The 27,850-nt window shown below is 37.3% G+C and overlaps 1 protein-coding gene across 1 annotated transcript in view; it reads right to left on the minus strand.

Moving 5' to 3' along the window:
• Nucleotides 1–395: 395 nt before the first annotated feature.
• The window catches only part of VPS35 (VPS35 retromer complex component), a 29,564-nt gene continuing 2,109 nt past the window's right edge, over nucleotides 396–27,850 (minus strand). The window contains exons 2-17 of the mRNA XM_003819788.7: nucleotides 24,218–24,316; nucleotides 22,791–22,887; nucleotides 22,089–22,212; nucleotides 21,367–21,549; nucleotides 19,639–19,852; nucleotides 18,029–18,112; nucleotides 17,298–17,407; nucleotides 15,273–15,369; nucleotides 15,023–15,171; nucleotides 12,978–13,185; nucleotides 12,418–12,573; nucleotides 9,651–9,773; nucleotides 3,712–3,891; nucleotides 2,972–3,211; nucleotides 2,449–2,592; nucleotides 396–1,376 (exon numbers count right to left, since the gene is read on the minus strand). Coding sequence (XP_003819836.1) covers nucleotides 1,197–1,376; nucleotides 2,449–2,592; nucleotides 2,972–3,211; nucleotides 3,712–3,891; nucleotides 9,651–9,773; nucleotides 12,418–12,573; nucleotides 12,978–13,185; nucleotides 15,023–15,171; nucleotides 15,273–15,369; nucleotides 17,298–17,407; nucleotides 18,029–18,112; nucleotides 19,639–19,852; nucleotides 21,367–21,549; nucleotides 22,089–22,212; nucleotides 22,791–22,887; nucleotides 24,218–24,316 — 2,388 coding nt within the window. The 3' untranslated portion in view covers nucleotides 396–1,196. The remainder of the gene's footprint in view (nucleotides 1,377–2,448; nucleotides 2,593–2,971; nucleotides 3,212–3,711; nucleotides 3,892–9,650; nucleotides 9,774–12,417; nucleotides 12,574–12,977; nucleotides 13,186–15,022; nucleotides 15,172–15,272; nucleotides 15,370–17,297; nucleotides 17,408–18,028; nucleotides 18,113–19,638; nucleotides 19,853–21,366; nucleotides 21,550–22,088; nucleotides 22,213–22,790; nucleotides 22,888–24,217; nucleotides 24,317–27,850) is intronic.

Here is a 27,850-nt window from a genome sequence, read left to right on the forward strand (position 1 = left end):
GTATCTTGTTTGCAACCTTACACCACACTCTTTGCCAGAACCACCAGCTAAGCTGCTCCCAAATTCCTGATCCAGAGACCTGTGAGATAAATGTTTGCTGTTTTAAGACAGTAAGTTTTGGGATGGTTTATTATATAGTAGGTAACTAGTATCGGTGGTGAGCCTTTGGGGGGTTTATGTGAATTCATCATGCCTTGGGAAAAGCAGGGTAAAGTTGAGGAAAGAAAAGGGGTATAAATGACTAAAAGAGTAGATGCTGCCTTGTTCAACAAGTGCTTAAAACTAGAGTTAAGTGAGCTCTGTGAATATATGAGAATGACTATTAAACTCTATAGCCATACTACTAGTTCTTTTTATCAATTAAAGATAGTATGAAAGGGGAAAAAAAGCTCCAAAATTGTTAATAGCATCTTTATTGTTTCACTGGTGCAAAAAAAAAAAAATCATAATTGTGATGCATTTCCTGCTAAATTTACAATGAAGGTGATACATAAATTATATAGATCACAAATTTTCTTTTATACTATTTAAAACCCAATTATATTGATAAATATGTCCAGAGGACAACATAGGTTCTTAATGGATGGCTGAGTCCAAATATGCAAAATATAGCTTCTGGTTTTGACCATGGTGCTTTAAAATTCTCAAACATGCATTAATATATTCTAGTTTTACGGAAAATCTTACACATGGCCTTATCTTGCAATTTAGGGAAAAGCCCAAGATGAATTTCACATACAGTATTCCTTTCTTCTAAATTAATCTCAAATTGGACTAGAAAACAAAAGAGACAGACGCCTTTGGGTTAGTACTCCCCAGGAATGAAGAAAATACACAATCAACAATGAAGCAAACAAACAAACAAAAAAAAGGAGAGCTTCATTAGTAGCCAAGATAAGTGCTTGTGGGTTTTGTTTTGTTTTGTTTTGTTTTTTTTACAGATCACAGGAATTTTAAATAGCAGATCAGTCATGCTACTTGGGGTGATCAGAAAGACTTGAACACTTACCAAGTGAATAATTTTATTAAGGTCCTGAAGGTGAGTGTCCGGAGGTGCTGGGTAAAACACATCACAGGTAAGAAATGGGAAACCTACCTCAGCATTTCTGAAAGGCACAATCTATGGAAGGGAAACCTAGCGTAATAAAACCCTCACTGGATGTACATGGAAAGGAGTATGGTGAGCTATTTCCTTTTTAAAGGATGAGACCTTCATAAATTGGCCCCTCGGATTCTGGTGATTCCCGCCGCAAGCGCAAATGCTCCAGTGTGTTATGAAAATGTTTGTTAATCTGCTCTGTTTCTTCACTGGATTCAAGATTCGGGAGGTCTTCTCGAATCTTTTGGATAAGCTGGTTTAAAACCTGAATTGTTACCTACAAAAGAATATGTACAAATTCATGATCAAGCACGTACCACAAAAAATGAAAGGCAATTTAATAAAACTGTTTTGAGGAGCTTCTGTTACATTCATCAATTACCTGAGTAATTATGAAAAAAGAAAGATGGGGATACAATTCCTAGTTTGAACAATTACTGACTATCAAAAAAAAAAAAAAAAAAAAACCCTTTAAAACAAGCAAAATTGGCTCGGCGCAGTGGCTCATCCCTGTACTCCCAGCACTTTGGGAGGCTGAGGCGGGCAGATCACTTGAAGTCAGGAGTTTTGAGACCAGCCTGGCCAACATGGTGGAACCCCATCTCTAGTAATAATACAAAAATTAGCTGGGCGTGGTGCCGGGCGCCTATAATACCAGCTATTCAGGAGGCTGAGGCATGAGAATTGCTTGAACCTGGGAGGCAGAGGTTGCAATGAGCTGAGATTGCCACTGCACTCCAGCCTGGGTGACAGAGCCAGACTCTGTCAAAAAAAGAAAAACAAGCAAAATTTTATTTAACTTACAAATCTTGACCAAAACTGTATTGCTAAAAGGATACTGCGTTTAGGAATTATTATTATTATTATTATTATTATTTTTGAGACGGAGTTTCACTCTTGTTGCCCAGGCAGGAGTGCAATGGCACAGTCTTGGCTCACTGCAGCCTCCATCTCCCAGGTTCAAGCGATTCTCCTGCCTTAGGCTTCCAAGTAGCTGGGATTACAGGCGCCTGCCACCACACCTAGCTAATTTTTGTATTTTTAGTAGAGATGGGGTTTCACAATGTTGGGCAGGCTGGTTTCAAACTCCTGACCTCAGGTGATCTGCCCGCCTCAGCCTCCCAAAGTGCTGGGATTACAGGCATGAGCCACCACGCCCAGCCTAGGAATTATCTTAAACTAGAACATTATGACAAATTAGCCTATTATTTGACATCTGTAAATTATTTTACATTTTTCAAATGAACAGTGATTAAAGTATCAGAATGATAAACTTTTGTACATATCAAATCTCCTAAGAGTAGGAAGGGAAAATATTAGTTTATTAACAACACTACTAATTCACTTACCGCATCATTTTCCTTTTCATAAAAATAGATATATCTGTTCAGAATTTCTATAAAAAGCTGCACTTGTAAAGAGGGGTCCATGCACTGATTTGCTATTTTTAGAGCTTTTTTTAGGCACTCCATTACCCTCTTGCCTCCGTGAAGCTAAAATAAAAGGGCAGGGGGACAGTGAAGAGATTAATGAAACATCTCGTTTTCATACAAAGAAACACAACACTACCGTGCTCTTTCGTGTTTTAAAGGGACATAACAAATTTAAATCCTTTTCATTCTCCTTCTTCTTGTTTTGAAGTATACAGCTGTATTTTTTTAAAAACAGGTAGTGGTTTGAACTTGCTATGTTACAATATCATCAAACAGAGGCTTCACTACAGGATGAGACTCTCTTTTTTAACAAAACAAAGCAATTTTGTTCATCAGATTTCCAAGCACCCCAAATGTTTCACCTCCAGAACACAAGGCCATGACAACTGATCCCTGTTATGGATCCTGTCTGCTATCATGCAGTCAGGAATGACCTTACCTCCTCCCCATTTTTGTCCGTGTTTCTGCCAGACCAGAAGAGATGTGCACAGGTGCTCACAGCTCGGCCCTGATCAGGTTTCTTTAGAAGTTTGGATGCAGCAAGGGCACACTGAGTCCTCAGAGGTTCGTGATTCTCTTCACTGAAGCACTTCATCCTTTCAAAAGTGCCAATGATCAAGGTGATGGCAGCTAGCTGTGCTTTGGAATCGCTGATTTCATCTTCATACAGAGAAAATGCCTAGTGAACATAAAGCAGAAAGGACTTTCAAGGACCAACCATCCTCTAGTTGAGCATTTTCCAAAGTACTTGTCACCAAACCTCCATCCTGTGAGACTTCTGCAGCCTTCATATCAGAACATGCTGCACCCTCTCTTGAGAGCCACAGGACACAACTGAGATGGTAAAAACGCTAAAAAGTTGCAATAAAGAAACTTCTTTCAACTTTGTTTAACCCAGGGTTCCCAAACTGGATTTTGGGAATTGAGTGCATTTCCCGAATTTTATGTTCCATGAAACACTTTTACCATGACCCACTTGGAAATCTTAGATTTCATCAGCAAATGATCAACACCAGTCAATTACAACAATAATATTAACAGGTTCCATGATGGTGGGAAGGTGGTAGTTACACATTCAGTAAAAGAAGAGTAAATTCATGTGCATTACCACCATGCCTGCAAACAAGCAACTGAACCCAGCAGAGCTGACATGACAACGCAGAAAGAACAGATCATCACCTGGGACATGAATTCATATGCGACTGTTTCATGATTTTCAAAACCAATTTCCCCAGCAGCTAGTGCTCCTTGAAGAAAAAGTCTTAAGGGCAATTCTGCCAGCTCTGCTTTGATCAAAGCACTGATAGTCTGGTGGGCAAATGAAAAAATCTTCTGGCATTTCTTTTCCCATTTGTCATCCTAAAACAAGAAAAAACATTTTAAGTTACCTTAAATTCAAAATTAACTTGTTCCACGATATCCATTTTAATAGAACAAAATAGTGTAAGTTGTGTGCACAGTTTTCCTGTCATTTTCCTTCTCTGTTTCAGTTATAGGGCAAACAAGTAAATCAAGCAGGATGTCTTCTCAAAACATCATTTGAGGTTAAATTGCCTTTGCAATGTTAATGTATTTGGTATTTGTTTTTTCTTTTTGAGACAGAGTTTTGCTCTTGTTGCCCAGGCTGGAGTGCAGTGGCGCAATCTTGGCTCACTGCAACCTCCGTCTCCTGGATTCAAGTGATTCTCCTGCCTCAGCCTCCCGAGTAGCGGGATTACAGGTGCCCACCACCACACCCAGCTAATTTTGTATTTTTAGTAGGGGTGGGGTTTCACCAAGTTGGCCAGGCTGGTAACTCCTGACCTCAAGTGATCTGCCCGCCTCAGCCTCCCAAAGTGCTGGGATCACAGGCGTGAGCCACTGCACCCAACCTGTTTTTTCTTTCCTTTTTTTTTTTTCAAAAGCTCGGTTACCCAGCTGGTGCAGTGGTATGATCACAGCTCATTGCAGCCTTGAACTCCTGGGTTCAAGTGATGCTCCCACCTCAGACTCCTGAATAGCTAGGACTACAGGCTTGCATCACCACACCTGGCTAATTTTTTTTTTTTTTTTTTTTTTTTTTTGTAGAGACAGGGTCTCATTCTGTTGCCCAGGCTGATCTTGAACTACTGGCCCCGAGCAAACCTCCCGCCTCAGCCTCCCAAAGGGTTGGGATTACAGGCATGAGCCATCACACCTGGCTGATAATTGTTTTTTCTGATTTGTAAGTTACATTCCCAAATTGGAGAAAATTAGAAAAATACACAAAATCATCCACACATCATCCCTAAATCTACCACCCAGGGATAATCACTGGTAACATTCGGATGCTAAATGTCTTCCTTTCTTTTTTTCTATGTAACTGTAATGTAACTGGCATTTTTGTGTGTGGTTTTCTTTTTTCTCTTTGGTGCAATCTCGGCTCACTGCCACCTCTGCCTCTTGGGTTCAAACCATTCTTCTGCCTCAGCCTCCTGAGTAGCTGGGATTACAAGCGCGCCACCACGCCCTGCTATTTTTTGTATTTTTAGTAGAGAAGGGGTTTCACCTTATCGGCCAGGCTAGTCTTGAACTGCTGACCTCAAGTGATCCACCCATCTCAGCCTCCCAAAGTGCTAGGATTACTGGCATGAGCCACTGCATCTAGCCCTTATTTTCTTGAGAGTTAAAATCGATTCACACTTCAAGTAATTTGTATCTAATTTTTCTTTTCTTTTCTTTTCTTTTTTTTTGAGAAGTAGTTTCCCTCTTGTTGCCCAGGCTGGAGTGCAATGGCATGATCTCAGCTCGCCACAACCTCCGCCTCCCAGGTTCAAGTGATTCTCCTGCCTCAGCCTACCGAATAGCTGGGATTACAGGCATGCGCCACCACACCCAGCTAATTTTGTATTTTTAGTAGAGACGGGGTTTCTCCATATTGGTCAGGCTGGTCTCAAACTCCCGACCTCAGGTGATCCGCCTGCCTCAGCCTCCCGAAGTGCTAGGATTACAGGCGTGAGCCACTGCGCCCAGCTCTAATTTTTCTTATTTTGTCCTAACAATTTTCCCGATACTAATTCGAAATCATTTTAATGACTAGAAAATATTATGGAGACTGGCTATGGCATAATTTATTGAACTATTCCCTTTTAGACATAATCTGTAATATTACAACGTATGTTCTATATACACTAAGCTTTATTGAGACCCTAATTATTCCCTTAGTATAAATTCTTGGAATTCCACTTGGAAGTAAAATTATTGAATATTTTAACACCCTACTTACATACTGCCAACTTCCTAGAAGTATTATAGTAATTCACACTGCCAACATTAGATGAGAATGAATTTTCATCACACCATTGCCATTGCTGAACCTTATTTTTCATTTCTCTTTGCCAATTTGATTTCTTAAAAGGTTCACTGTTGTAATTACAAGTGAGGTTAAGTATTTTATCATGATTGACTATCCAAATTTCTTCTTGTTAAAGCAATCAGTTCTTTTCATTTTTAAAAGATGGCGACAGGCTGGGCATGGTGGCTCATGCCTGTAATCCCAACACTTAGGGAGGCCAAGGAGGCAGGAGGATCGCTTGAGCCCAAGAGTTTCAGACCAGCCTAGGCAACATGGTGAGACTCTGTCTCTACAAAAAATAAAAAATTAGCCAGTGTGGTGGCACATGCTTGCAGTCCCAGCTACTCAGGAGGCTGAAATGGAAGGATCGCTTGAGCCTAAGAGTTCGAAGCTGCAGTGAGCAGTAATCATACCACTGTATCCCAGTCTGGGCGACAAAGACCTTGACTCAAAAAAAAAAAAAAAAAGTGACAGTGGCAGTCATAGACCTTGGCACAGTGCATGACAACACAGTAAGAAATGCTAGTAAATAAGTAAAGGCTAGTTACTTTTATTTGCCCTAAATCGTTTTGATCCCCAGAATTTTTTTATCTTATAACTGAAAGTTTGTATTCTTTGGCAACTACTGTTCTAGTCTTTGCTTACACAAGTTCAACCATTTTTTAGTGACTGGGTCTCCCTCTGTCACCCAGGCTGGAGCGCAAAAGCACAATCATAACTCACTGCAGCCTCCAACTCCTGGGCTCAAGCTGTCCTCCTGCCCTAGCCTCTTTTTTTTGAGACAGAGTCTCACTTTGTCACCCAGGCTGGAGTGCAGTGGCGCGATCTCAGCTTACTGCAACCTCTGCCTCCCGGGTTCAAGTGATTCTCCTGCCTCAGCTTCCTGAGTAGCTGGGATTACAGGCATGTGCCCTCACATCTGGCTAATTTTTGTATTTTTAGTAGAGACAGGGTTTCACCATGTTGGCCAGGCTGGTCTCAAACTCCTGATCCCAGATGATCCGCCCACCTTGGCCTCCCAAAGTGCTAGGATGACAGGTGTGAGCCACCACACCCAGCCCTGCCCTAGCCTCTTGAGTAGGTAGGACTATAGGCATGTACCACCACGCCTGGCTAATTTTTTAATTTTTTTTTTTTTTTTAGACGGAGTTTCACTCTTGTTGCCCAGGCTGAAGTGCAATGGCACGATCTCGGCTCACCACAACCTCTGCGTCCCGGGTTCAAGTGATTCTCCTGCCTCAGACTCCCGAGTAGCTGGGACTACAGGCATGCGCCACCACGCCCAGCTAATTTTGTATTTTCAGTAGAGACGGGGTTTCTCCATGTTGGTCAGGCTGTTCTCAAACTCCCGACCTCAGGTGAACCGCCTGCTTCGGCCTCCCAAAGTGCTCCAATTACAGGCGTGAGCCACCACACCTGGCCTTTTTATTTTTTAATAGAGATTGGGTCTTGCTATATTACCCAGGCTGGATGAATTCAACTTAAAAAACAATTCTACATATAAATGAAGTCATATAGTATTTGCCTTTCTGTGTTTGGCTTATTTCACTTAGAACAATGTCCTCCAGATTAATCCCTGTTGTCATAAATGGCAAGATTTTCTTCATTTCTATAGCTGAGTATTATTCTACTATGTAGAGAATATGTGTGTACATACATATACACACATATATACGTATATACACAAACATATATACACAACACAATTTCTTTACTCATCTATCGATGGACACTAAGGTTGTTTCCATATCTCAGCCATTGTGAATAATGCTGCAATAAACATGGGAGTGCAGATATCTCTTTGAGATACTGATTTCCTTTCCTTTGAATGCATAACTAGATGTGGGACTGCAGGGTCACATGGTAGTTCTAGTTTCAGTTTTTTGAGGAACTCCATACTGTTTTCCATAATGGCTATACTAATTTATATTCCCACCAATAATAAACAGGGTTCCCATTTCTCTACATCCTTGCCAACACTTGATTTTCTGTTTTTTTGATAACAGTTATTCTGACAAATGTGAGGTGACATCTCATAGTGGTTTTGATTTACATTTTCCTGATAAATGATGTTGAACATCTGTTCATATACCAGTTGGCCACCTGTATGTCTTCTTTGGAAAAATGTCTATTCAGATCCTTTGCTCATTTTTAAATCAAGTTATTCATTTGCTTGCTATTGAGTTGCATTCCATATATATTTTAGATATTGACCACTTTTCAGATGTATAGTTTGCAAATATTCTCCCCCATTCCACTGCCTGTCTCTTCACTCTGCTGATTGTTTCCTTTGTTGTACAGAAGCTTTTTAGTTTATTAAACTTATTTTTGCTTATTTTTTGCTTATTTTAAACTTATTTTTGCTTATTTTAAGCTTATTTTAAACTTATTTTTTGCTTATTTTAAACTTATTTTTTGCTTATTTTTAAACTTATTTTTGCTTTAGTTGCGTAGGTTTTTGGTTTCATATCCAAAAAATCATTGACCAATGACAAGGAGGTTTTTCCCTATGTTTTCTTCTAGGAGCTTTATGGTTTCAGGTCTTTAATTCATTTTGAGTTCATTATTATATATGGCATAAGATGAGGGTCCAAATGCATTCTTTTGCATGTGGATATCCAACTTTCCCAATACTATTTATTGAAGAGACCATTCTTTTCCCCTTTGTGTATTCTTGGTGTCCTTATCAAAGATTAGTTTATTGCATATGTGTGGGTTTATTTCTAGACTCTCTATTCTGTTCCATTGGTCTATGTGTCTGTTTTTATGCCAGTACCATATTACCATACTGCTTTAATTACTATGGCTTTGTAATGTAAGCTGGTTGCTATTTTTATTGTTATATTCACAAATTCCTATCCATAAACGCTGGTAAAGAGTGAATGATAAGCTGGCCTAATAAAAATTGGCCAAAAGCTGCTGTTTCATGCTGGTAGGTCTACTGCATACATCTTTTTTCTCTATTATGAGAAAATCAAGTCCATACTGAGGCCAGATGCAGTGGTTCACACCTATAATCCTAGCACTTTGAGAGGCTGAGGCAGCAGGATCACTTGAGGCCACAAGTTCGAGACCAACTGGTCAACATGGCAAGACCCTGTCTCTACTAAAAATACAAAAATTAGCTGGGCATGGTGGTGCACACCTGTAATCCCAGCTACTTAGGAGGCTGACACACAAGAATCGCTTGAACCCAGGAGTTGGAGGTTGCAGTGAGCTAAGACTGCGCCACTGTACTCCAGCCCGGGCGACAGAATGAGACCCTATCTCAAAACAAACAAACAAACAAAATTAAGTTACTGAGGTTGTTCCTTAACATTAACCTGAATGTCCAACTTTCAGGTACGTGAGCTTGAGGTATTTTCTTCAAAACTACACTGTGAAGACTCAAGCCATGGTTCCATTTTGAGGAAGAAAAAAGCTCATAAAAAGTTGCCCACAACTCATATTATTCAATGATATGCCTTTAGAGAGAAACGACTGCAATGCTAGGCCCTCTCCTTAGGTTTTAAAGCTAACCTGAATTAGAACTTAGGAAAGAGTTTCAGCATAAATTCACACTGCTTTAATCTTGCATTTCTAAGTGCTTTTTATGTGATCCCTCAGTATGTGATCCACCACCATCACCGTTAGGAACACTTAGCACAGGATAAGTAACAACTAGAGAGTTGGCGAAAATGGGATTTTATTATACCACTGTCTATTTTTGTACGTTTGAAATTTTTTATAATATAAAACAAACACACACACACTCAGAGTGATGAAAGAGGGAAAAAAGTACCTAAATACTTAAAAGTAAACTCACCACTTTAGAATTCTCTTTATATCGAAAAGCCAGCTGGTAAGCTGCAAATACCAAAGGTGGCAGTGTGAAGCGAATCCGCTGATTTCCACCAGCTCCAAAATGTTTTCGTGCTGTGTTCAAAATCTGACCCAAAAGCATTAAAGAAAAAAAAATATCCAAACTCTGATTAATCATTTGTGAAATAAATGTGGGCTCTAATCATCATTGCTAACATTTTGTGAATATATACAATGTACCATACTTTATGGTAGGTAATTTACATATTTCTTATCTCCTCAAGTTGTCACAACAACCCAGAGACAGATACTATTCCATTTCACAAATGGGGAAGCCTGAGTTTCAGAGAGGTTGTATAACCTGCCCAAGGTAGCGAGTTAGAAGCAAAGATATATTTAAATATATTTTCATACACACATGTGCAAAGTATGCTGCACAGATAAAGAATGTAGGCTCTGGCCAGGTGTGGTGACTCATGTCTGTAATCCCAGCACTTTGGGAGGCCGAAGGTGGACAGATCAGTTGAGGTCAGGAGTTCGAGACCAGCCTGGCCAACATAGGGAAACCCTGTATCTACTAAAAATACAAAAATTAGCTGGGCGTGGTGGCGCACACCTGTAATCTCAGCTACTGAGGAGGCTGAGGCAGGAGAATTGCTTGAACCCAGGAGATGGAGGTTGCAGTAAGCTGGGATCATGCCACTGCACTCCAGCCTGGGTGACAGAGCAAGATTCCATCTCAAAAAAAAAAGAAAAAAGAAAAGAGAAAAAAAGAAGGCTGTGAAGATACTCAGAGACTCACATTTAAAAGCAGATGCTAATACTTATTACATGTGTGGCCTTGGGCAAATTATTTACCTTCTCTTAGCCACAAGTTTCTATAAACTCCTAGGGTTGTTGGGAAGATCAAGTGACACATGTGAAGGCTTACCACTACTTAGCACAAGGCATACGCTCAGTAATATTAACTATTGCTATGATACACAACAACTATATGCATATTACTGGTACATCATACCTCCTCATTCAAAAAAATTTTAAGACCATTTAAGTCAAGGAAAATGCTAACATACTTTAAAAGAGCTACTTGTGAAATATTCCATGAATTCTGTGTTTTTCTTGGATTTTTTTTTCTGAAATGGCACAACATATAGCCAATTCAGAAAAATTACAAGAAAAACACAGAGTTTATAAAATATTTTTAGTATATGTGACACAATGGCATTCAGGTTTTGTGAAATTCCTGATATGGTAGATGAATAAGAGAATGCATTTCCCCTAGAGGAAGTCAGAGCTAATGACCCTATCATTAAAGATCTCCATACATGGGAATAACCAATCAGCCACATGCAGAAGGCATAATTTTTTTTGAGACGGAGTTTCACTCTTGTTGCCCAGGCTGGAGTGCAATGGCGTGATATCCACTCACTGCAACCTCCACCTCCCAGGTTCAAGTGATTCTCCTGCCTCAGTCTCCTGAGCAGCTAGGATTACAGGCGCCCACCACCACGCCCAGCTAATTTTTCCATTTTTAGTAGAGATGGGGTTTCACCATGTTGGCCATGCTGGTCCTGAACTCCTGACCTCAGGTGATCCATCCACCTCAGCCTCTCAAAGTGCCATGATTATAGATGTGAGCCACCATGCCCCGCCGGAAGGAATAGTTTCTAACTACTATATTTGGTAGGCAATAGAAAATGAAAACACACAGATACAATCTCACACAGAAACATAAGGCAATCAGTTAAAATACTTAGACAGTCACTCTGTACAGATCACATAGCTCACAGAGCACAATACCACAGTCCTGGAATGTTTGTCACTAAACCAAGACAAAGACCATCACACTATCAACAGAAGTCAGCCTCTTATTTCACACTGATTATGAAGTACAGGCGTGTCAACTACAATGAAGAAAGTCAACAGAAAGGGATGAGACAGTCAGGACATCCTCAAGCAAATGTCTTTTTCATCATAGCAGCCTAATAGCCTTATGCATCCAAGAATGGTTAAACTACTTTGCCCAAACAATAATTAAGCAGCCAACTGTGCTAACCCTTCACTAAAATAAACTATCTATCTAGTATCGGTCACTGATACCCCTACTCAGGCAACATGTTTTATCCATTTCACAATGATTCCCTGTGGACTAATAATAAAGAGAGAACCTCATGTGATTGTTCTTTATCAGAAAAAAAAAAAGTTAAGAAAAAGGCAAAATGAATTTTTAAATCTTTCATCAAAAAACAAAAACTCACATTTTCAATGTGACAAATATAATTTATACTTGCAAATTTGGAAAAGTAAAATTAAATATAAGAATTGTATTTCTTATAAAGTTTATTATAAGCAATACATAGTTCAGAAAAAATGAACATGGAATAATTATCGGCACTCAAGCAAAAGAAGACAGACTTTTTTGTAATTCTCAGATAGTCTTCAAAAGAAATCAGAGCAACTGAATTGTTACTCACATGCTCCAGAAGTTTACAAACAATTATGTGTTTACATATAAAGTAAAAGCCCATGGATGCCATGAATCTTTTTTTTTTTTTCGAGATGGAGTCTCGCTCTGTTGCCCAGGCTGGAGTGCAGTGGCACAATCTCGGCTCACTGCAACCTCCACCTCCCAGGTTCAAGTGAATCTTTAATTCAGTTGCAATTCCTTCAAAACCATCTAAGACCAGAAAGTGAATTAAACCATTTTAAGCACTTGAACATGTGATTTCACTAGGAGCTGATACAGGGATATACTAAGGGTAAACTCATACCAAGTACTGCTGGTCAGGGTCCTCAGAGCGCAGCAGATGAATGAAGCGGCCCACAAGGCTCTGCTCATCAGCAAAATCTTCTGGATCAGGGTCTTCTACAGGTTGATCTGGCTGATCTTGAATCAACGTGGATACCAAATTCATTATGGAATCCACCTGTAACATGCGAGGCACAAGAAACCCACTGAGGTGAAACCATTGGCATACAAAGCCATTATCAAAAGTGTTTCCAGTTATAAAATTACAATACAGTATCAACAAGATATTCCTTTTTTTGGTGAGAAAGTTGATACACATGTATGTCGTACACACATATACAGACAAAAGTCTGGAAAGATATGCACCAAATGTTAATTAACAGTGGTTATTCTCTATCTGGTGGAATTATAAATGTTTTATAATTCTTTATACATCTCCAATTTTTAATTTATATAATGAAAAAGTTACTTGTAAATTTTATTTAGTATTGAATTACCCTCCCCTCCCATCTCAGGTATCTAGGTCCAAAGTCTAAAATTGTAACACTGTTTCCCTAAAATAGCACGTAGGTATTCTCTTACCTGGTCTTGAGAGACAATTTCTGTGTTATAATCCAGAACATTACTAAGCACATAACAACTCATGCTCTTTCTGGACTCGTAGTCAAAGTACTCAAAGAGTGGGTGAAAATGTTTTAATTTCAAGACTGTTAAAATATTGTTGTAAGTGTCAACTGGTATTTTCAAAAGTCTGGTGAGTTCCTTTGAAACTGCACTACTGGTAGCAATACTACAAAAAGAAAAACAGAAGTCTTAATGAATAAAATTAACTTTCTATATACACAAATAGCATTTGTTCCATAAGAATTTGAAATTTTTCATTACACATTAAAGGAAATGGGTCAAGAGAATCATACCACCACAGAAGACTATAACAACCTCCTTTCAGGAGGATAAAAATGCTTATCTAAACACAAATATATATTCATCTATTATTTTTCTGTTGATACAAAACTAGATACAGTTTCCAACTCATGAACAGATGGTATAGCTGGAGTTAAGATGACTGTCTAGAATTCGATGACATTTCTAAGGGAAGTATTTTAAGTGGTAGTTTGGTTCCCAGGGGCCAGCCAACAAGTATTGTATATTCATGATGAAAATAAGTAGGAAAAAAACTCCATGCAAAACCAGCAATTCGACACAACAGAAAAATACATAAACTATTTCTTCTGCATCAGATGTTGGTGATTAAGGAAAAGCAGGCTGACTGACTTTTAGGTAGTCGTTAGTAAAATCATTCTGTAGATATTGAGGCATATTGGGGCATTTACTACAACCTCTTTAGAGGTTGTTATTTCTAATTATTTTGTCTATTTTTACTTTAAAATTCACTTGGGGAGAAAGACACAGATACATCATTTAGTTTTTTTAATTTAAATTTTTTTATTTTTAATTTTATTTTTTATTAGAGACGGGGTCTCGCTATGTTGCCCAGGCTGTTCTCAAACTCATGGACTCAAGTGATTCTCCCAATTCAGCCTCCTGAATAGCTGGGATTACAGATGCAAGCCACCACACCTGGCACATCATTTAATTTTCTCTCACACTTATCATTCCACATCTGGACTTTTCAGTTTGCACACACACAAAACCAAAAATGACCAAAAGAACAAGGGTAATACAAAGGGAGGAAAAAAAGAAGAAATTTTCTTGATGCAGGTAAACCACTGGAAGGGAGATAGAAAGGAGGAAGATTACATGAGGTAAAATTCTGAAGAATATGTTGGCGGGAGGCAGGCCTGGCTTGACCCAAGTCCAGAGCAGTGGGGAAGGGGGCAGGAAGGGAACTGCTGGGGAAGGTAACAGGATCAGAGCTGCCCATAGTGGCCACTAGAGGACGCCATAAGTCTAGGACAGAACAGCTGAGGAGGCTTCAAGTTGGAAATAGTACTGTTGATATTTCCTTTAAGGTATCAAAATCAAAGCTCAAAATAGAAAAGATATTTAAACCAATTTAATTCTGCACCTTAAATATACATAGCCCCTCATTTTTCACCATGTGCTGATTCGTAGGAAAACACCACTTATGGAAATAAATACTGCCTGACAAAGTTTCCTTACCAGTTTAAGAACAAACTCATTCACATGCAAGCTTGTCCAACCCAAAGCCCACAGGCCGCATGCAGCCCAGGATGGCTTTGAATGCGGCCCAACACAAATTCGTAAACTTTCTTAAAACATTATGAGTTTTTTTGGGATTTTTTTTTAAGCTCATCAGCTATTGTTAGTGTTAGTGTATTTTATGTGTGGCCCAAGAAAATGCTTCTTCCAGTGCAGCCCAGGGAAGCCAAAAGATTGGATGCCCCTGACACACAGAAAGGGATCCAAATTGGAGACACTGGTCCCTGAAGACTGCCTATGGTCCATAGGTACCACAATTTCCTTAATATAAAAAAACAAGTAATTGGTCACTACTTTCTGCCCCTAGTAGTGCTAAGCATGACAATCTTAATGCATGATTAAAACAAGACAAATGCCAGCAGTTCAAAAAACAATTGAGAAAGAAAAGCAAATCTAGGACAAAAATATCTTTGAGGATTTTTACAAAAATGTAACTGACTTACTGTTCAAGGTTGAGCTTATTGAATATCTCCACTGTTGTTTCTAGAACTTTATCAACATAGTCCACACGATCAGGGTAACATTTCATGGCAAGATTAATCAGAGAGACTTGTAAAGATACAACATCCTCTGAAGGCATGTCTTGTCTAGACTGGAATGTTTAGAAAACCACACAATTTATTTTAAACAATTGTAAAAGGAAGGCAGAGAAGTTTCAAAGTTTTGAGAACTTAGGAGAAATGCTACACAAACCTGTATCACTGTAGCCACCTGCTGTGAAAATATATCAAAAAGTTTAATATCCGCTGGGATTCCAGGTCCATCTTCACGGTGAGCAAATAAAGCTAATCTAAAAAAAAAAAAAAAAACACCCCTTTATTTTAAAAGATACAGGGTTTGGGTAGTGAGATCATGGATGACATCTTATTCTTTATTGCTTTTCTATATTTTGTATGAGCCCAAAAGGTTTTTGTTTTGTTTTGTTTTGTTTTGTTTTGTTTTGAGACAGAGTCTCGCTCTGTCGCCCAGGCTGGAGCGCAGTCACGCACTCTCCACTCAATGAAACCTCCACCTGCTGGGCTCAGGCTATCCTCCTTCCACCTCAGCCTCCTGAGTAGCTGGGGCTAACAGCATGTACCACCATACCCAGCTAATTTTTGTGTTTTCTGTAGTGATGGGGTTTCACCATGTTGCCCAGGGTGGTACTGACCTGGACTCAAGCAAGCCTCCCTCCTTGGCCTCCCAAAGTGCTGGGAATACAGATGTGAGCCACTGCACCCGGCCTCCTCAATTCATTTTTAACTAAACAGTTTTGCCAATGAAACCTTTTTCATCAGCATTCTTATTTCACACCATATTAAGTAGATTTTCAACAAGATAATTCTCTCAAACTCTTTGAAGCATAATTAAGTAGATATGGACAGAAATGCATTTAAAGTGACAAATGTATTCAACAACCATGATTTAAATAAATAACCTTTAAAAAATAAAAGTACATAGACTATTTTAAGATACTGCATTTTTACTAAAGCTTGAAATACAACTAAGTCTAAAATTCATAAAATTAACTTTTATTTCCCACATCTTAAATTACTCAAAATAGTATGTTTCATTATCTGTTTGTCAGTCACAACTACATCCACATTTTGCTACGCCCAGAAGCATCACTACTGACAGAGATGTGTAAGTGACATTACAGGCAACTCAGGAAAATCCAGTTACTAGCTTCCTTTAAGAGTGGGCCCAATAAGTATGGAATTTTTGCTGCCCAGGATTGAGCTGATAATTTGGAAAAATTTGTTATCTAAATTCTCAGACTTTAAAACTAATAACTTAGTTTTTTAAAAAACATACAAAAGGTATCTGCAGAAATAAATCTTCTCTTAGGTTTCTGGTTTCATGACAATGCTTACAAGTGTAGGACAGACATCATATACTACTACATAACATGGCTGCAAAAAAGTCACCCATTGGCCAAGCGCAGTGGCTCATGTCTGTAATCCCAGCACTTTGGGAAGCTGAGGCAGGCGGATCATTTGAGCTCAGGAGTTTGAGACTAGCCTAGCCAACCTGGCAAAACCCTGTCTCTACTAAAAATACAAAAATTAGCTGGGCTTGTTGGTGCATGTCTGTAATCCCAGCTACTCCGGAGGCTGAGACACTAGAATCACTTGAACCTAGGAGTCGGAGGTTGCAGTGAGCCGAGACAGCGTCACTGCACTCTAGCTTGGGTGACAAGAGTGAGGATCTGTCTCAAAAAAAAAAAAAAAAAAAAAAAAAAAAAACTAAGAAAATAAAAAAGTGGATGTATTAAACATATTTGATACTTAAAATTTTTTCTTTAAGAAAATGTGATGATAGAGTGATTACTTGAACATTTTCAATCATCAGTATCTTACGGCTACTCTAAATCAAATGAGTTCCCACTGCAAGATACTTACATCATGGTAAAAAACAAATTTTGTTCTTCAATATGATCTTTGGATTTGTATGATTTAAAAAATAAGTCTGTACAACATCTTTAAATGTCAATTAAGCACACAGAATAAAGATACTCATTATCTTCACGTCTCCTGCACATTTAAGTTAAGCCTCTTTCATGTCTAACATAGACAAGTACCTAGTACTCATACTCACAAAGCTAAATTATTTATAGTATAATTAAATTAAGATCATTGGTATGATAAAGATGTAACAGAAACAAATAATTCAAAAAAATGTTTAAAATTCATTATTCCCAAGTCAGAGCATTTATCCGCCAGTGTTGGAAGGTCTTACCTATCAATTAAAGCAATGATTATGTTCTTCACATTTACATTCTGGTGTAACTCAGCACAGGCCCGAAGAAAAGGATTCAAAGTCTGGAGGTGAAATTCATCAGGGAAAACCTGAAAATCAAATGATCAATACAAATAAAAGTATTTCACGTAATATTCTGGACTCACATATGGTAAAGTTCACATTTGTGGGAAAAAAACACTGTATTCTTATACAACTAAATTCAAACACATTACTTTTGAACCTCTCTACTAAACATAAGCTCAGACAGAAATATTCCAATAAACAAAGTGCACCTACAATTAAACTAAAGCTACAGAGACCTAGAAAACTCAGATTACTCATTCCTACATTTTGGAGGAAAACAAACCACATCGATACAAAGACCAAGGTATAAGTTAGAAACAGAAAATTCCTATTTTTAAATTATTTTTAGAAGAAGCAAGATTACATAAAAAAAAAAGAAACACTAAAAAAATTTTTTTAATTTTTTATAGAAACGGCATCTTGCTATGTTGCCCAGGCTGGTTTTGAACTCCTGGCCTCAAGAGATCCTCCCACCTTGAACTCCCAAACTGCTGAGATTACAGGTGTGAGTCACCACACCCCGCAAGGAAAACTCTTTATTCAGGAAAGCTTATTTCCTATTCCATCAAAATTTTTTCAAAACAATTAAATTTAATGAAAGATAAAATAGGTCGTTTAAAAAAAAATGAAATGTTCCCAGCTACCTGAATAATACACTCCATGAGATATTCTTGAGCCAAAGCATCCCTACAGTTTACAACTTGCTCCAATATGCCAGTCAAAACAATCTAAAAGAGAAAAAACACACATAAGGGTTAAAATCTGTTTTCAAAATCTTAAGCTATTCCTCTAGTAATGCATTTGAACTACTAACTTGAAAATCGTATTTGAGATTTTTCTCACCAAGACTTCACTTCTAAACTTTAAAAGCTTTTTTCTTTTTGAGACAAGGTCTTGTTCGGTTGCCCAGGCTGGAGTGAAGTGGCACAATCTCCACTCAATGCAACATCCACCTCCTAGGCTCAAGTCATCCTCCCACCTCAAGCCTCCTGAGTGCTGGGACTACAGGTACGTTCCACCATGCCCAGCTAATTTTGATAATTTTTGTAGAGATGGGGTCTCCCTATGTTGCCCAGGCCTGTCTCAAACTCCTGGACTCAAGTGATCCATCTGCCTTGGCCTCTCAAAAGTGAGCTTTTTTCTTCATGGCTTGTGCTTGTATATCCTCAGAAATCTTTGTCTAATCCTAGGTTATAAAGATTTCCTCTGTGTTTTCTTCTAACATTATTAGGTTCTATATTTAGGTCTCTGATTGATTTTTGTGTTTTTTCTATATGGTATGAGGGATGGGTCAAGGTTCAGGGTTTTTTGTTTGCATATAAACATCCAATTGTTCCAGAATCACTTGCTGAAAAGGTTGCCTTTGTACTTTTATCAAAAATAACTGATCATAAATATCTGGGTCTATTATGGATTGTCCAGTCAGAGATCGGTAAACTGAGCTGCTGCTTGTTTTTACAAATAAAGTTTTACTAGAACACAGCCATGCCCATTCACTTCCATATTGCCTGTGGGTGCTTTTGCACCATATCTGCACTGTTATTAGTTGTAGACCAGGGTGTCCAATCTTTTGGCTTGAAGAAGAATTAGAATTGTCTTGGGCCATACATAAAATACACTAATAATAGCTGATGAGCTTTAAAAAAAAAAAAAAAAAAAGCAAAAAATCTCATGTTTTAAAGTTTACAAACTTATGTTGGGCCATATTCAAGGCTGTCCTGGGCTGCAGGTTGGACAAGCTTGTTGTACAGCACATGTCTTACAAAGTCAAAAACCATTTATTATCTGGTCCCTCACAGGTAAAGTTTGCCATTCCCTGTTTTATTCCCCTCCATTGATTTGTGTGTCTATCCTTTTCACCAATACCACACAGGATCTCACTGCAGCTTTAGAGTAAATCATTAATTCAGGTTGCTTGGGTCTTCCTTTTCAAATTTGTTGTAGCTGTTCCAGGTTCTTTGTTTCTTCATATAAACTTTAGAATCAGCTTCTTAATTTCTACAAAAGTCTGCTGGGATTTTGACCGAGATTACATTGGATCTATAAATCAATTCTTTTTAAATGCTATTTTGACAATATTAAGTCTTCCAATCCACAAACACTGCATATATATCTTTCCGTTTAAGTCTTCTTCAATAACAGCCATTTTAAGATGTTTTTCAATGTACTATTGTATAACAAAAATATTCTGATTTTAAAAATCAGATTTCAGTTTATCTCTGAACATAAGAAGAGGTAACAAAAATATATAAACCTGTTTGTAACGTTCCACATTTACACCTTCCAACTGACTGAGGCGCACCAAATTTGTTCCCACTAAAATTCTCAGTTCTTGTCTTTCTCGTTCTCTTTTTTCTCTATCTCGGCTATGTCCCTGATGCTGCATTCGCACCCAGAGCTTGTTCATTTCTGCAAAGTTGAGCAGTACAAAATCCATGGAATCACTGATGTCACCAGTTGTTTCTTCACTGCAAAGAAACAGAAAAGTCTTTACACAGTATTTACAGGACCAACTTACTACTATCCTTCTCCTTTGTGTATTTCCTACTTATCTCTATAGTACACCACTGCTTTATAAAAAATCACTTTCAACTTCATTGGCTTAGTGTTAAATTTCAAAGGGAACAGACTCTAGGGTAAAAAGTACCATGGAGAGGACAGTATAAATTTAAAGGGCAAATTACTTTCCCCAACTCCTCATCCTGGGCCAACTGGACTTGCTCTTATGGCAACTTCCTTAATTGAAAAAGGCTAGAAGGATGGGCATGGTGGCTCATGTCCGTAATCCAGTGCTTTGGGAGGCCAAGGCAGGAAGATCGCTTTAGGCCAGGAGTTTAAAACTGGCCTGGGCAACATAATGAGACCCCATCCCCACAAACCAAAAACAAAAACAAAAGGCTAAAAAATGTAACACTTATGGTGTACTGCTAACTACATCATTTTACTGTTGAATATTTTGTTTTTAATTGGAATGTAAGCTTTGTGAGGGAAGAGACCATGGATTTCCTGCTTTATTTTTCTATGTCTCCTAGGATGGAGACCTCAGTACCTTTCAAAAATTGTTATTGATTGCCTAATTAAATGCTCAAAACGGACAGTCAAAACATAATAAAGCAAGTAACTTCATCAATTTCTCTACATTGTTAAATGTTTTATCTTTTCTGTACTGTTTTAAAAGAAATTGATGCAGATATATTAAAAAACATTAGAAATAAATGATATATTAAAAACCTTAGAAATAAATGAAAATATTAAAAAGAAAAGAACAAAATCTGTTGGGGCAAACTGAAAAAAGATTAAAAATTAAAAAAAGAAAGAAAATAAATGAATAAACTTTTTAAAAAAGGAATGAAGTTCTTTAATCTGGGGACCTGTCATGTGAACAGCTCACCCCACTGAAGACCACAGTTGGCTGACCATCTGCCCCTGCTGTGGGATAAAAGTACAGTAGACTTTGATGCTAGAATACTGATAACACAAGAGACAGGAGTGTCTCTGAATGGCTTTTATTTTTCCTTCTCTGGAGTTAATAGCTAACTCGTAACAGATAATTCAAATCACTTATATTCCAAGGTAACTAGCAGTCTATAAATTATAAAAACTGATAGACACTAAAGGAACAATTATGAAATCCAGGTGGCTCACACTTTATTATTTCATTACGAATTCAATTTCCAAATACAACTCTCTTAAAAAAGTTTTATTTTCAAAGAAGATTTAATGTAGTAGAAAAAATTACATTAAATGAAAAAAGCAGGTCCTAACAATCCAAAGATAAAATTTGCATAAGAGTACATTTTAGATCATACCACATATACTGAGGAGTTCTATATTACAAAGGAAATCTATATACAAATGCTACCTAAATGGCTGACTGGGTGGAAGAATTATTCATACTTTGTTTCTGTACATGTTTCCACACTTTTATACATTCTACAATGAAAGAAATATTGCAACAAAATTAAGAAAGAAAATCACTTACTCTGTTGGCTCTCCTTCATCAGGTAAGATATTTCTGGTACACTGAAGAAGGTAATTTCGAAGAAACAGACCCCTCAAGGGATGTTGCACACCACGGCACATTTCTACCAAATCTTTCAAAATATCCTTCCTGGACTGAGGAAATGACTTGACATATACAACTCCAACTGTGATCAAAAGGTAACTAGGAAAATTATGAAGAAATGCTGATTAGAAATAAAATATTCAAATCAAGAATTTATTTCCAAACACACTGAACAAAACATTAAATAAACAAGACAGGAACCATGTTGTTTTCTCCCGCATGACAAGGAAAATATCTCATTTAAAATATAACCACTGACTGACCTCTAAAAAACTATACACACACACACACACACACACACATACACACACACACACACACACACACTGTATATATACAACATAGATATTACCTTTAAACATATTAGGAAGAGAACAATTATATTAATTTTTCTAATAGTCAAGACATTAAAAAAATAGCAAGCATGTCCATTTTTTCTATTTCCAAAATTCCTCAAATATCTACATAAAACGTAAATCTAGTTACTCTAAAACAAGTAAGAGAATATCTACCAAAATGTTCATCTCAATTTGTTAAGAAATTACCCTTAAAACTTTTTCTTAAGCTGATAATCATAAAAGACGTAACATATAGTGGGAAATACAGACACAAAAGTTCTCTGATTTGTAATTACTTACAGCCTTGGGATAATGTTTCCAGCATACTGTACAAGTTCATAGAGATCTGCCACTTTCCTTCCTTTAGCAAACTCATCTGTCAGGTAGACCTCCAAGTAGTGCAGTTCATCAGAAATGGCCATATCTTTTAATTATGATTAAGGACTAAAAATAAAAATAAGCCAACCTAAACAAAACTTTGAAACTTGTTGGAGTCATTACTAACTACTGGGCAGACATCTTAAGTTTTAGTCCTTTAAGAAAGTGTTCAAGGGAAGGAAGAATTTTAGCCGGACTTTTCTTACTTTAAAATAAGGGTTTTAAAGCATGTGTGGTCAAGCAAAGCAGTAAATACAATGGTTACCTGTCAGACTGCTAATGGGTTTTGAAATGGCAAATGATTAAATTCCTGTCCATTTGAGACTGCTGCATAACAAAATCTAAGTATTAAAGAACCAACTGTGTCATAGCCTAAATATACTCATGAAGGGTCTGAAAATTGAGATGCACCGACAACACATTTAAAGATGTTTAAGCATAGGAAAGGAGTACTCTCAAAGTGTTTTTCTCACTTAGCACATCTGCGTGGAGAAGGAGTGCCATGTGACTCAGATAACGAAGAATAAGATAACTCCAGAAAAACTTCATAAAGAACAAACAAAATTGGCCTTATCAAGAAAAAGGTATGGTCCAAATGTTTAGTCTTCAACATTCAAAAGATACAAAGTTCATAGTAACTCTTTGGTGATAACATAGAAGTCCGGAGTTCACCAAGCATATTAGAAGCATGTTTTAGAGCATCCATAAGCTTGTTTTTGTCCTACAGAAATACCAAGAGAATAGATGAGAATGCTTAATTTAAATAAACATTTATCTTGGTTGTACAAATTCTTTACATCAAGGATTTGTTACATAGTTTTAAAAGAATACCGCACTTAAATGATTTTAACCACATTAAAAAAACAACTTAGATCAGTTCACCTTGCCGTCTCTACTGAAAAAGAAAAAGATACATGATTCTTAGTAAGACAACATAGCTAAGACTGCAAGCTTCTTGATAGAATGCTAATCTTTTCAATCTATAGAGACTAGGAAACTAGCTCCATTCATCACATTTTACCTGCAATCAAGAGAACTGGCATACTGATTCAGGTGAAGGAAGATACTATCCTGACATGGCTTTGTCATGGGTTAAAGACTCTTCAGAGCTGTCTGAAATGACTATCCATGTAAGTTTGCTTTCCTCTTGCATTCTTCAAGCCCTCACAATGCCCATATGTTCCACTTAACTCAGAAATGCAAGCAATTCCTTGAGATAGAGGAAACACTATCCATACACAGGAAGAGAAAGAAGCAAGCAATAGCAAACCCAGCTTCTCCATTCCAAGACATTTATTTTTCATTCCCAATTTGTTAGGAATTAAACCAATAAAAGACACAAGAGCATATTACTATGCTTTAGAAAGCACAGTAAGACATTTTACAAAGGTAAAATAGCATCATCTTCATCACAGTAATTTATAGTTTAAAGTACTAACCAATTTGGCTCAATTCCTTACATTTTAATCCAGAGAATCAACAGTATCTACACAGATTATCTCTTACTTTATCTTTTAGAATATAAAAATATGTAAATAAGTGTTAAGTATAATTTTTAAGCTAGCTTCTACAATAAATATATCTATTCAGCAAAGAAATTAAAGTTTTCAAGATATTTAGAAAAAAAGCTGAATAATTCAAATGCAAAGCATTTAAATCCATTCATTCAACAAATATTTACTGAGTACCTATTATATGTTAAGTATTCCTCAGGTCTGAGGTATAGAACCAAGGAGGCTAGTAATTCTGGTCAGACACTGGTGTGGTAATAATACAGTAATGTGTAAATAAAAGGAAGGGTCTCTTATTCTTATGAGCTTGTATTCTAGTAGGGAAGACAGACAATCCCAAACCATAAATATACATGTGAGTAAACAGGGCTCTTTGTTGAAATTGCTCCACAAAGTGCTTGAGGGAGATGAGACTGAAGATAGATGCTGGTAGACGGTGAAGATTAGATTTACCAGAAACACCTGACTCTAGAAGACACTGCACATGCTTCCTTAGGAACACACAAACTGCAACTGTGCCTCCCACATCTCCATTCTTACCAGGCATCTCTTCATTTGGAATGACTGGACCTTCACAGCCTGTATGGCTTCATCCAAGAGCTTTTCCTGCTCATCCTGAGGGGACTGCTGTGTTGTAGGCTGAAAAATAAAAAATTCCACTGATGTCTCAAGCACATTCTTCTAGCAAGTACGTTATTTCTACAGTTCTAGCCATAGTCCTTCTCCAACAATGTCCAGCTCTATACCTCAAACCCATTTACCAAATTTTTTTTTTTTGAGACGGAGTCTAGCTCTGTCGCCCAGGCTGGAATGCAGTGGTGCCATCTCGGCTCACGGCAAGCTCCGCCTCCCGGGTTCAAGCCATTCTCCTGCCTCAGCCTCCTAAGTAGCTGGGACTACAAGCGCCCATCACCACGCCCGGCTAATTTTTTTTCTATTTTTAGTAGAGACGGGGTTTCACCATGTTAGCCAGGATAGTCTCCATCTCCTGACCTCGTGATTCGCCTGCCTCGACCTCCCAAAGTGCTTGGATTATAGGCATGAGCCACCGCACCCGGCCCATTTACCAATTATTAACAGCTGCTGCACACAGAGTCATGCCTCATCGCTGAAGTTAACAGAATAAGACTGACAAAGAAGAATAGTATGTGTACAAAGAATTGCCTCTCTCTCAGAAAGTAGGCTGGCCTCAAAGAAACTTGCAGTGGTAGTTCATGGCTGTGTTCTGCTAACACACTCTGAATCCAACCCAGACATAGCCATCTGACCAATCGAAATCTTGTGATAGGTATAGCCGAAACCAATCTCTAAAGCCTCTCTTTTCCTCTAGACTACTTATCATCTGCATTTCAGTCTATTCTTAGACAGACTAAGGAACTAGTTTATGAGAACAGTGACCAGCCCCTCCTTGGCAATATTTAACAAAAGACTAAACAGTCTAGAAATAAAACAGCCAAAATTGTTAGTGACTTACAGTAGAAAACAATAAAGAGCACTGTCCTCAAATAGCTTACACCATTTCAGATATACTGATCTACAGCTACAGTGGACAAAATATATCTAGACACTCTTCTCTTTGCCATCAGCAAAAATCTGCTTGCAAAATGAATTCAATCTCCATGCCAAAAAGAATTAACCACTTCTTCAAGTCATATAAACACTGTTTACATCTCCACCACAGCATGTATCACATTATTATTATAAATGACGGTCATTTTTACATCCTTGGGATCCAACACACTGCTTGATACATAATATGCTCCACAAATGTTCACTGCATAAATGAATACACTGGTTTTAGAATGTTTAGATATTTAACAAAAAAAGACTGAATAATTAATGGATGAATAAACAAGTTGTGGTATATACATACAATTACAGAATATTATTCAACCATGAAAAGGAATGAAGTATTGCTACATAAACAAACCTAGAAAACATCATGCTAAATGAAAGAAGCTAGACATAAAAAGCCACATATTGTATGATTCCTCTAATATGAAATATTCTGTATAGGAACAGAAAGTAGACTGATGATTACCAGGAGAGAGGCTGAGGGGAATAATCACTTAATGGGCACTGGCTTTCTTTTAGGGGTAGGGAAAATGTTTTGAAACCAAAGGTGGTGATTGTACAGTATTGTGAGCATACTAAATGCCACTTTATAAATTGTTCACTTTAAAATGGTTAATTTTTTGTTATGTCATTTCACTTTTATTTTTTCAAACAATGACTAAAGACAAAATGCCTCTCACACAATGAGTTGAAGAGGTGGAAGGCAAGGACTTACACATCAACCTGCAAGTAAAATCTGGTCTGTTTCATTCTCTAAGAAAAGCAAAACAACATTTCATTTTGAGATTAACAAAGAAACTTGATAACATAAAACCCACTTCTGAACTAGCATAGCTTGTAAAAATTGAAAACTTTCTCTTGTTCTAACTTTGGAAAGAGAAAAATATTAACTGAATAATGAACAACACCATGCATCTCCCCTTTTTCCCCCATGAAAAACTCTAGTAAACTGAGCTCTGCTGCAAGCACTCTTCCTCAGAAGCACAAACAAATTTCAAAGAAGAAGTTAGGTATCTTTTAAACTTCACTTAAAGGGAACATGAATTTAACCCAGTGGAACTATTACCATAAAATGCTGGTTTCAGAGGCAAGGATGACACCAGCATTTAAAGATTCTGACTTAATGAAATTTACTATTCATCATGGGCTAGTCTTCTCTGAACTTTAGTGAAACTAGGCCATCATTTGGAATTTTTTGGCTCCTTACCTCTGGACGCAATAGATTTAATAATAATTTGAATCAATGGATTTCATTAAGTTCAATTGATCCATTTAGAGATAAACAGTGATACATCTGAATTTTGTTTATTTTTCTTTATGATACATCTGGATATTTTTAATTAAAAATGACTTCTTGTTGTGGTAAAATGTACCTAAAATTTACCATTTTAACCACATTTAAATGTACAGTTCAGTGGCATTAAGTACATTCACATTAATACAATTACCACCATCTATCTCTAAAACTTTTTATCTTTACAAATGCAAATAGAAACTGTAGCCATTAAACTCCCATTCCGAATCCCCAGGCAATTCTACCTTCTTTTCTCTGAGTTTGACTACTCTATATACTTCATTTAAGTGAAATCATACAATATTTTTACTTTTATGTCTCGCTTATTTCACTGACCATAATATCTTCAATGTTCATCCATGTTGCAGTATGTGTCAGAATTTCCCTCCTTTTAAAAACGAAGTATTTCATTATATATCTATATATATACACACACACTACATTTTGTTTATCCATGGACATATGGGTTGTTTCCACCTTTTGGCTGTTGTATATGATAATTTTTATTATATAGCAAATGAAACTGTGGCTACAAAGAGGATACAATCAGTTCCAAAAACATTTGTATAGAATGACTAGAAAGATTTAGAGATGTATAAACAAAAGAATGCAATTTTAGGAAAATTCTTCTATTTTGTCTCAACTCAGCTTAAAATAGAAATGTAAATACAAAATGTTGAAGATTACAGAATATGACATTACAAAGTAAGCTACAAGTGAAGACATAAAGCTATAGTAAAGCAATCTATTTTTATATATTACTCATAAAACAGTGTAGTTATGCTAGCAACAGCTATTATAAGGGCTATTCTTGATGCCTTACTATGAAGTGTCACATAGAGCCTTAACAGTTATAATATGAGCACGCTATCATTAAACACAAGCCAATTAACCAATGTTTCCTCAATCATGAAAGTGGTTTTCCATTTGTAAATGACCGTACTTCACAGCTACATGAATCAGAAGAAAATGGAAACCCTACAGAATGGGAATCAAATTAACATTTGTGATTAGTCCCATTTTAGCTTGAGACCCACAAACAGCCCTCTCAAGTCTACGGTTCTAATGTGCAGAGCAAAGCAAAGATCATGAACTGATCACTTGGAAAACTACTCTCCACTCAAACAATGTGCTTTTCTTTCCTCTTCTATGAAACAGAGATGAGTACACCACTGTTATGAAGAACAAATGAAACCAAAGCTCAAAACGTGCCTACTACTTAGCAATAAGCACTTAATAAGTGCTATAATTATTATTCAGTTTAGATACAAATAATTATCTCCACTTATGTTAGAAACCTATTG

Source organism: Pan paniscus, chromosome 18 (genome assembly GCF_029289425.2).
Source record: "Pan paniscus chromosome 18, NHGRI_mPanPan1-v2.0_pri, whole genome shotgun sequence".
NCBI lineage: Eukaryota > Metazoa > Chordata > Mammalia > Primates > Hominidae > Pan > Pan paniscus.